General features: G+C 31.9%; 1 protein-coding gene across 1 annotated transcript; it reads right to left on the bottom strand.

The window, feature by feature from the left end:
• Nucleotides 1–4,647: 4,647 nt before the first annotated feature.
• On the bottom strand, nt 4,648–10,592 carry LOC141666972 (bifunctional riboflavin biosynthesis protein RIBA 1, chloroplastic-like). The gene is made up of 7 exons (XM_074473244.1): nt 10,433–10,592; nt 9,278–9,656; nt 8,968–9,189; nt 8,371–8,693; nt 7,699–7,828; nt 6,991–7,287; nt 4,648–5,382 (listed from the first exon to the last, which is right to left on the bottom strand). The coding sequence occupies exons 1-7, from the start codon at nt 10,480–10,482 to the stop codon at nt 5,134–5,136; spliced, it is 1,650 nt and encodes a 549-aa protein (XP_074329345.1). The 5' UTR covers nt 10,483–10,592; the 3' UTR covers nt 4,648–5,133.
• Nucleotides 10,593–11,808: the final 1,216 nt, after the last annotated feature.

Here is an 11,808-nt window from a genome sequence, read left to right as displayed (position 1 = left end):
ATAAATGGTGATTTATTGTCGGAATATAGCAAATATGATATGCAAATTGATTGTTGGGAGATGGAGAAAAATATAGTGATGCAGGATTTTAAAAAAAGTTTGTCGATTAATAAAAAAAATAAATTAAAACAGATAGAAAAATATTTACATATAGATGTACGAGAGGCAGTAACAGTTGGAATTGAAGGGGAGAGAGAGAAGGAGTTGGATAAAATTTGTGTGGTGGAGATTCAATTCAATCTATAATATTAATGGTTGTTATTGATTTCTCATTTTTAGAATAAGTTTGTTTTCTATTTGACCATCTCCATATATATATAGGGAGATGGTCAAATAGAAACCAACCTTATTCTAAAAACTAGAAACCAATGACAACCACTAATTTTATAGATTGAATCGAATCTACACCACACAAATTTTATCCATTCATTCTCTCTCCTCTCTCCAATTTCACGTGACTCCCTCTGTGTACCCTGTACCCTTGCATAAATATTTTTATTCCTGTTTTTAATTTAATTTTTTCATTAATCGACAAACCTTTTTTAAAATCTGACTTCACTATATTTTTCTCCATCTCCCAACGATCAATTTGCATACCATATTTGATATATTCCGACGATAATCACTATTTATACTTAACAGAATCACAAAACTTGAATTACTATAATTTCAGAACTTTCTTAATTTTAGTGATTCTCGTAAGCATAATTAGTGATTCAAGATCTAGAAATTACTGTCTAAAATTTAAATTAAAATTTAATTTAGTAGTTGTTAAGTTTTTAGGGTTCGCCAATTCCTTAAATAGGTTTTAAAAATATTTAGCTCTTTTTAATAATAATAAATTAGTTGATAAACATTCCATCTATTTAGGGTTTAGGGCCTAAAGGCCCTAAACCCTAGAGCCTAAATCATAACTTAGTCTAGGGTCTACGGCCTTTAGGCCGGGTTTAGGGCCTTTAGGCCCTAAACCCTAGAGCCTAAATCCTAACTTAGTCTAGGGTCTACGGCCTTTAGGCCCTAACCCTAGAAACCAGACCATGTAAATAGTGATTTCTATGTACAATATATTGATTACTATGTGTAATTTGGTAATTATTATGTGCAGTTTAGTGATTGTCGTCATACGATTTAGTGATTGCAGAGTACATCAGTATGAATATCATACTCACAGCAACGCTTTGTCTTCCCCTTTTTAATTTCTTTTTCTGTTCTCAGACCTTCTCCTGTAGTTTTTATTCTTTTATTTATTTGGGCTTAATAAAACCATAGCCCACATAATTGGACCAGGGCCAACAAAGTTCAATATCTCTTTTTGTTCCTTTTATATTATTAGTTAAATTAGCTAAATTTTAGTGATTCCCGTCAGTATAATTAGTGATTTATCGCCGGAATATAGCACATATGGTATTCATACTGATCGTTAAAGGATGTATAAAAATACAGTAAAGTCAAATTTTAAAAAAAACTCGTTGAATAAGAGAAAAAATTAATTTAAAAATGGAGGGCATTAGTTGTGCGTGTGTAACAGGTGCATGTCAGTCATGTGTGGGTTGTCAAGCGCAAGTGTATATATATAAGGGCTGTTCAAATAGAAACTGTCTTAAAATAAAAAGTAGAAACAAGTCAAGCCCAATAAAACTTACATGCGCCCGGACATGACTGACATGCACCTGTTACACACGCACCACTAATTCCCTCCATTTTAAATTAATTTTTCTCTTATTCAACGAGTTTTTTTAAAAAATTTGACTTCACTATATTTTTGTACATCCTTCAACGATTAGTATGAATATCATATGTGCTATATTATGGCGATAAATCACTAATTATACTTACGAGAATCACTAAAATTTAGCTAGTTTAAATAATTACATAAAAGGAACAAAGAGACATATTGAATTTTGTTAGGCCTGGTCCATTTATGTGCGTTATGGTTTTATTAAGCCCAAATAAATAAAGAAAAGAAAATACGGAAGAAGGTCCGAGAGGGGAAAAAGAAATTAAAAAGGGGGAGACAAAGCGTTGCTATGAGTATGATATTCATACTGATATACTCTTCAATCACTAAATCGTATGACGACAATCACTAAACTGCACATAATAATCATCAAATTACACATAGTAATCACTATATTGTACATATAAATCACTATTTACACGGTCTGGTTTCTAGGGTTTAGGGCTTAGGCTCTAGGGTTTAGGGCATACACCCTAAACCGGTTTAGGGCATACACCCTAAACCCTAAATAGATGGAATGTTTATCAACTAATTTCTTATTATTAGAAAGAGCTAAATATTTTTAAAACCTTTTTAAGGAATTGGTGAACCCTAAAAACTTAACCCATATTAAATTAAGTTCCAATTTAAATTTTAGATAGTAATTTCTAGATCTTAAACCACTAATATGCTTACGAGAATCACTAAAATTAAGAAAGTTCTGAAATTATAATAACTAGCATAAATCTCGTGCGATGCACGGGTTTCCATTAATATTTTAAATTTTTATTTATCAAGTTATATTATATTTTTAAAATATTTATATAAATATATAATGATTATAAATTTATAATAAAAATAATAGAATAACATGTGGTCGTAATTTAGTAAAATAAATAGACTATTTCTAGTAGTTTAACAGATATGTAACACTATTATTCATATCTTTTAATAATAGAATAAGTTGTATTCGTAATTTAGTAGGATAAGTATACTATATTTAGTAGTAGTTTAATAATTTAGTAGTTTATTAGATATATAACACTATTTATCTATTTTTGTAATAAGCAAAATTAGGGAATTATCGTTGAACCAAACCATTGAACCAAATTATCTCTATTCCGGCTATTATAATATAGTATAGATTCCAGTTTAGTGATTCTGTTAGGTATAAATAGTGATTATCATCATAATATATCAAATATGGTATGCAAATTGATCGTTGGGAGATGGAGAAAAATATAGTGAAGTCAGATTTTAAAAAAGGTTTGTCGAATAATGAAAAAATTAAATTAAAAATAGGAATAAAATTATTTACAAAAAAGTACAGGGTACACAGAGGGAGTCACGTGAAATTGGAGGGAGAAGTGAGAATGGGCGGATAAAATTTGTGTGGGGGAGATTTAATTGAAGCTATAAAATTAATGATTGTCATTGGTTTCTAGTTTTTAAAATAAGGTTGATTTCTATTTGACCATCTATATATATATATATATATAGACATGATCAAATACAAACCAAATTTAAAATAAAAACTAAGAACTAATCTAATCCATTAGATTAATCTAATCTATTGGTCCCCCGAAAAGCACCACACCGAACTAATCTACACCATCCCACACACAGGGAAATGTTTTAAATTTGATTTTTCCCGTCAAACTGTAAGTTTTTTTAAAAATCCGGCTTCACTGTTTTTTTCTTCAATCTCTCAACGATCGATTTGCATACCATATGTATTGTAAGTAATTTAAAAAATATTTGGTTTCTAATTTCTATTGTAATATTGGTTTTTATTGTATATAATATATATATATATATCAACGTTATTATGTTAAAATTATTAATTTTGTATTTATTTTAACTTACAAGCTTTAATTTTACCAAAACTATCAATTTATGAATAAAATTATCAAAACATCTAAATACTACTTGTTAAATACTATTTGTAATTTGCTTATAATGTATATGATTTTTATAATTTCATTGTAATCGTTTATTTTTGTTCTATGTTTTTTACCCTAAATAAAAGGAATTAATTAATTCTAACAGAGACACCTTGTCAAAAAATAACTTTTAGTATATCGTTTATTGAAATTTATCATATTTTAACTTTAATCATTAAAATATTTTAATTATCTATATCATTTATTAATAAACGAAACTACTTTTAGTAGTGCAAATTAAATAATCAGTATCAGAAACCGCAATCTCCTTTTTAATAAAATTTCGATGCCTATTTTTCTCCCGAGATAATTATCCTTGTTCTTAAATTTTCTCCTTTTTTATTTTATATTCATGTCTCAACATTATTAATTCATGTAAAATTATGATTTACCAAATTTGTTATCCACTTAGAAGTAATTTATACTTAAAATTATTCAAACATATAAATAATTTATAATTTACAATATTCATATTACTTAAACGAGGTTTTCAATTTTAAATCATAAATCATATTTTTTAACAAATCTCAAAGGGGCGTTAAAATTTGGTATATTACTTTTCGTTTTAAAAGAATAAATAGTCTTTTTAAGTGTTAAATACTTGTTTTAAGGTTAAGCCAAACGGGGCAAGGCACAATAAGGTGAGTAACGTCCCCTTAAAAGCCCACTTAAAAATACACTCCATAAATATATTAAAAAATGGATCGGATATATTACACTTTAGCAAATATAATTTTCCCGAAATAAATTTCCGTGCATCGCATTCTTAAATTTGTATTTTCAATTTTCGTTTCCAGAGTTTTAGCCCCGATTAACAGAGGGCATGAGAAACTTTCTAGTTATGAATCGTGTATAGAACCAACAGACAAGGCTCGGTTACAATTTCAAATCCGTTATTATATGTTTATATGTCTCCTTTCCTTCAGTTTATTAAAATTTACCCTCAGCAAAAAGTCGTGATTTCCCTTGACTACTTTAGCCTCAAACTGAGAAAAATTTCAGTTTTAATGTTTCACTGTTGCTCTGCATCATCAAACTAAGTCAGTCAATTTCGCAGCCATTTTGAAGACATCTATTACAAATTTCAACTAGAATCATGAGTTATAATATTTTTTCTAAAGGGAACATAAAGCGACAGTCCAGATGGACATTTACAAGGGGCCCAAGTGTTAAATGCCCTATATTTTGCAATGCAAAGACACATTTCACCACAGATATTACAGTATTAGAGCTTAAGACACAACTAATGCTGATTACACTACCCACACCTAAATTCAGGTTTCAGAATAGAATTACAACTTTCAGCTCTATGCCAAATTTATGGCTAGTATTCCCTTTGGGAAAAACAACGATGACCCTAGTATTGAATGTGATGAATGAAATAGGATAACATATTACCTTTGGGTTCATTAGTAAGACAAAACTATCGAAACAACCAAGTTGTTTCATTTGCTGAATGACGGAGGAAGCACATTACAACTCAGATGGTTCTCCGGTGCCATTCTCACTGACAAGTTTGCTGGCTTTGCTGTCGATTCCTTGGCTGTAAACATGGCCCATTTTTGCACGTTTCGTTTCAAGATACCTCTTGTTTTCCTTTGTAATAAGGGTCACTAGGGGAACTCTTCCTGAAACTGCTAAACCATAACCCTTTAGCCCTATATATTTTGCTGGGTTGTTTGTCATCAGTTTCATTGTTCGAACCCCCAGATCTCTTAGTATCTGCAATAATCATAAAGGTAGGTATCATAAACGACAAAATTGCTGAAAATTAGAAAAGTTAACTATTGTAGTAGAAGAACAATGAAAAGAATAAAAAATTTCATGTTCATAAACCATAATTGTAGATGCAGGTATTATGGACAGTACACTTGCAGTGAACAAGAAAGTTAACTATTGGTATTTGGTAGTAAACAGTGTACAAAAACGATTGTTCTTATATCTTTTTGCATTGTTAGAATGTCTTACTAATGTAATTGCGAGAAATCAGACAAGTAACAGAAAGTAATACAAACATACTATAATGCAGACACTAACTAAAAAAACAAATAGGGTGGTTCACCACTGTTATATTACAATCAGCATTCACCACTGTTATTCTAAATTAAACAATTACGGTCCGACTTCAATCAGAAAGACTGAATACCAGTGCACAGAGATGGCGGTAGAGGAGGCTATACAGATCAATGTTATTAGTTAGTACATATGTGATATCTTTCGTACTACTAGGCAAATTCTACGTTTTAGTGATTCATTTGAAAAGATAAGAATGGTCCTGTAGTTTTACAACCAACATGCAATTCTAAATTCTGAATATAACCAACATGCAAGATACCACTCAGAAGTGAAGCATTCTAAATTCTAATAATGTACAATACATATGGTTCAGTTCAGTTCATTTTTTTAAGTTCATTCATTCTAAGTTCAGTTCAGTTAAGTTCATTATTAATAGCAGTGCATTTTTCTGCAGTTTCAGTTCATTTAGTAGCAGTGCATTTTTCAAGGACAGGGGTTCTAGTAATCACCAACTTCTCTTCTTCAATTGTGCCTGTATTGCTACTGAAACAAACAATATTCAGTAATTAACTGAATGCCAGCCAGAATGTTATTTAATTTGATGTTATATATATATATACATATATTTGTTAATTCTAAATATATTTATTTATTTATATAATCGGTTCGGTTCGGTTTTTCTCGGATTGGTTTGGACCTAAAACCGGAACCAGAAAATTATCATCGGATCGGTTTTTTAAACTTTTCGGTTTCGGATCGGTTCGGGTTTTTGCGGTTCGGTTTTTGTTCGGTTTTTTGCTCAGCCCTAGTAAACACTGAGAAGCGAGAGTAAAAAAATTCATGTTCTTTTAATTTTTTATGAAATATGGCTCAGCTATTGATGTTATGTTACTCTGACTCTTTATTTTACCGCCAAGCCGATACTTGGACATATATATCCATGTCGAACACTTCCAGCCGAGTCCGAGTAATATAGGGTAAAAGACATCAGATTTGTACCATAAGTAACTTCAGGGAATGGCCCAAGTATTTCATAGTTGAGTCGCTAACTTCTTTCAGATAGATTAATAAATTATTCTCACATCTGAAGGTTACACTAGGACACCTTTAGTATATAAATTATCTGACAGTCTTCACTTCAATGCCAAATTTTCAATGTCTACATAAATGAGGAGAAAGCCGTGGTTAAGTAATTTTGCTGACATTGTACTTGCATTTGTCTTTTTTATTACAGCTATATATAATCTAACATGTTTGTACAGACACCGAACTTAAATTGAGTTATTAATGATGAAAATAGGCACTACGCAGTACCTGAGCACCGATACCATACTCCCTTGAATCAACAGGTAAGCCCAATTCTTCGTTGGCTTCAACAGTGTCACGTCCATCATCTTGCAGATTATAAGCACGGAGCTTGTGGCCCAATCCTATTCCCCTTCCTTCATGCCCACGGAGGTAAACTAACACACCCCTTCCTGCAGCTTCAATTTGTTGCATTGCCAGTCCAAGCTGATTTCCACAATCGCACCTTGCCGACCCAAATATATCTCCTGTGAGGCATTCGGAGTGTACCCTTACGAGAATATCTACTCCCTCCCCTATTTCACCCTGTGTAATACACACAAAAATTCTGAATATAGGCGCAGTAACACTCTGCTACTTCAAATTTCCAGCCAAAATATATATTGTTAAGTAAAAAAAAATCGAAATATTGAAATGATAATTATACACATTATTTAACTCGTGCACTTTTCTTTCTGTAACTAAAATGCATACAGAGATTATTAATAATAAATAGACCTTGAAGAAGACAAAAGGAAAATTGAAATCAATAGATGCAAAAAAATTGAATGGATTATCAAATTGCTTATTAAACTGTACTATCATTTTATTAATGTCCACTGTAAACAATCAAATATAGAGAAAAAAAACTGCAAATATACAAAACATGGATGGAAAGCTTTGTGTACTAATTACCCAGATGTGCGTGCAATTGGAAATGATAATAATTGAACTCACCTTGACCATTGCGATATGTTCAATCCCATCTATAATTGACCGGTAACAGTAGGAAGTAAATGGTCCCCACAATGTAGGTATTCTTGCGGAAGAAGCACGCTCCACCAGGTGATCCCTCTTCCTTCTATATCTGCAAACCAAAATCCCTATTAAAACTTGGTAGCATCAAAGTCAATACAAGTTCATAGATCACATATGATCTATTTATAAACGTTAGGTCTAAATTTTAACCATCTAAAACTAAAACAAAACAATAAAAGATTGACGTAACAGTAAAGCCATTAGCATACATGGACTAGTGAGAACTTAAAATTAGACATACATTGCCCATTCTATCTTGTAGCCTAAGTGCAAAACCAAGGTAACTTTCTCACATAAGATGATAGAGTGATACAGAGCTAATACGGTTCTGATGTTATTAAGTATAGTAGTACCATTGAATACAGGATCGTTAACTTCAACTCTAAATGGAAGTGGCGGCAAGATTGAATTTTTAGGCCATCAGTAGCAACAAAGAATAAGAACTTTAGAACTCTTATAGCCACAACTCCACATAACCATGGAAACTCTAAACTCATAAAACTTCTTTGAGGAGTCAAAGCGTCAAGAAATGTTTGCAGATCTTTTGTTATGACAGTGAAGAATGTAACAAAGGATAATTTCCTAGCCTACCTGATAAGATCAGCTATTGACACAATTTTTATGTTCTCTTTCTTTGCAAATTCCTGAAGCTTTGGTAATCGAGCCATAGAACCATCTTCATCCACAATCTCACATAAAACCGAGACAGGTTCAAGTCCAGCCAGCACAGTAAGATCAACAGAAGCTTCTGTATGACCGGCTCTTTTTAAAACACCTCCCTCCCTGTATCTCAATGGAAATATATGGCCTGGACGATTGAAATCCTCTGGTTTTGAATCTTTGGATGCAAGGCTCAATATGGTTGTTGCCCTATCACGAGCTGATACCCCTGTAGTTGTACCTTTTTTTGCATCCTACAGGATATAATGAGCAGATGCAAGTGTTAGCAGAATTGATGCTGAAGTGAGCCCTATAATAAATTTAATTACAATCTGGTCAATAATTATCATGCTACTGCTTTTCAAAGAGAGATTTGCACTTAATTAAAATTTCAGGTTTGCACTTAATCAATATAAGAAACTTCATGATTAAGAAACAGAAAAGGCCATATGACTGACCACAACATATACAATAATATGAGAATAAAATCTAAACGTAAAAATAAGGCTGGTAAGGGATTTTACATACCACTGACACTGTAAATGCAGTAGTAAGTTTCTCCTCATTATCTTTATGAGTAACCATCTGAGGAAGCTGCAACCTCTCCAAGTCCTGCTCTTTCATGCTCACGCAAACAATTCCAGTTCCATGTTTCACAATAAAAGCCATAGCCTCGGGTGTGACCTTTGATGCAGCCATAATTAGATCTCCTTCGTTTTCTCTGTCCTCATCATCTACGACCACCACCATCTGCCGTTTTAATATGAGGCAAACAAACTTTATACACACATGTAGATATTGTAAAATTAGTGTCTAATATAACTGTGAAAGAACCAACCTTTCCTTGACGAATGTCTTCAATGGCCTCTGGAATGGATGACAAACCAACTGTGGGATGATCCAAGTCATATTCGTCACTGTCAACAGGAAAATTACTGCCTGAAGGAGTGGTATCTGCTGAAAGTGTTCCCAGAGCTGTTGCATCTGGCTGTATCTCTATCCCAGCTGAGGATGAACAATGCAGAGCACCTCTCCAGCATCTAGGATGAGAAAACAAGCCTCCACCTCCAGATGGTAGATTAGACTTGAATTTGCTACTATCTTTAATACCAAATCCAGGTCTACTACCCACCGGACTTGAAGAGTCCGATGTACATCCATTTGCATCAGCCAGATTTACGAGTTGTGCACTTGACAAAGAAAAGACCTTTGGTGTCCTGCATATAGGACTATCATCAGAACAGATAAAGACTTGGTGATAATAACATTCTTGCACAAAAATATCAAAGATCGAAAAAGAAATGAATGCTGTAGATCATTCTCGCAGACCAAAACTTCTAAATGGCATTACCTCGTACATTCATTCTACCCATAGACATTTAGAAATCTCTTATTTATTTCCTAGGAGCTAGATTATATATCTAGACTTCCAGCTATGACCAAAAGAAAATGACTCTGACCATACATACCCCCATTTTGGGCAAAAAAATCCACCAATCCGCCAAAATAAGTGTTATTCTCAAATGACCCGTAATATTGCAACCAAGAGCAATAACATTCTAATCAAATTAACTTAACCTTCACCATCCCCATCTCTACTTAACAACAGTCTATCACAGCAACAACATAGATAAAGTAACAGATATAAATGTTTAAATCATCATTTCAAGCTTGCATCAACTAATAGCAACTTCTTAATAGCATTGTTAATCACACTAAACAATGTAAAAACATCAACTTGAAGCTAAATTATAAATTTTGGATCTATAAGTCAACCAAAATACACATTTTTTTTCTTCTTATTCACTCTAACTAAAGAAACTAAAAACTAAACCAACACAAAGCTTCCCAAAAACACAATTGATCAAAGAAAATCATGCAATTGTATGAATTATAAACAAAATCAAGAAAAGGGGTTATAAAACATACCAAAACACACATTTGCAAACAATAATAGATCAAAACAAAACAACGATTAACAAAGTGAACTTACTGTAATCTGGGAAAAGCTGATGATGGACAAGACATATAAATAGAAGCCATTTGTCTTAACCTTAAAACTTATTACAAGTATTTGGGAAGATTAAGGTTTCAAAATCTTGGAAATATGTAAGAGAATAACCCAATTGGATTTTAGTTTGGTTTTATGTAGGATTTATAAGGATGAAGAAGATTTGAACACCCAACTGGGGTCTGGTGAACCAACTCGTGGGCCATGCAACCCTAATTCTTTATTGATTATATAATAAATCACACTCATAATCAGCATTTACCCAAATGATTAAATAATCAAAATATTTTAATTGTTTTTTGTTAAATGCGCCAATAAAAATACAACCATGCAAACAACGTGAAAAAATGAAATCATGCGCAGATAAATCAAAGTCCTCGGGTAGGTGCATGCATATTAATATACAAACCATAAGTTAGCTGTATATGCCACTCTCCAAGCAAATCAGGTTGGGCATGAACCGGTATGGATAATCAAAAGGTGGCTTTGCTAAGGGATTATTTGAAAATTGAACTTCGTTTCAATTTCTTAGATTGAAAGAGTGGCTGATGCTTGCACAAAATAATAAATTGTCTTATGTTTATAAATATTTTTTTATGAAATATTATTTGAGAAAAATGGTCCAAAGGATAATCTCATGTAACTCGAACTTCTCCTATACAAATTTAATAACATTTTTATAAATATTAGTAACTTATCCCGAAATTACAAATTTACCTTCTTATATTTAATATGAGTAAATGTTATAAGCTCATGTAGTATCCATTATTGTCATATTATTTATTGTCTTTGTAAATGTATAGAAGTTTTTTCGGAAAAAAATATATTTCAACTTATTTGATCTTAATAATGGAATATTACTTTCCAATAAATAATAATGAATGTTACTCCCATTTTATGTTAGAATGATATGAAAACATAACAAAATTTGTCACTCGTATTTTATCCCAAAATTTTTATGTTATAAATTATCTCATGTCGTTTCTGAAGGTGTTTAGTGCCGATACTGATTAACAAATAATCATTTAACTTAATAGTACGATATCTTTTCATAGTTATCAAAAAATAAATATGTGCCAATGCCGTACACAATACATATTATTGTGAATTACGGTCTACTTAACAATTTAAGAAGTGATATAAAATCTTTCGATTATATATTTGTTAAATTTCAGTAGGGCTTTCAAAATGAGTTTGGATGATAGATAAGTTGTCCTAGGATGGAATTAGGGAGGCATGCGAATATTCTGATATAGTTCAAGTGAAAGTTTAAGAGTTTAGTTTAGTTAATTTTAGTATTGGTTGGAGGAACCAAATTAACATACGTCGAGTCAGATGTGTGAAAATGAAAATTGTTG

The sequence above is a fragment of the Apium graveolens genome, chromosome 1 (genome assembly GCF_009905375.1).
Source record: "Apium graveolens cultivar Ventura chromosome 1, ASM990537v1, whole genome shotgun sequence".
In the NCBI taxonomy this organism is placed as follows: domain Eukaryota; kingdom Viridiplantae; phylum Streptophyta; class Magnoliopsida; order Apiales; family Apiaceae; genus Apium; species Apium graveolens.
Note: the sequence above shows the minus strand (reverse complement) of the source record. Positions and strands in the feature narration are given on the sequence as shown.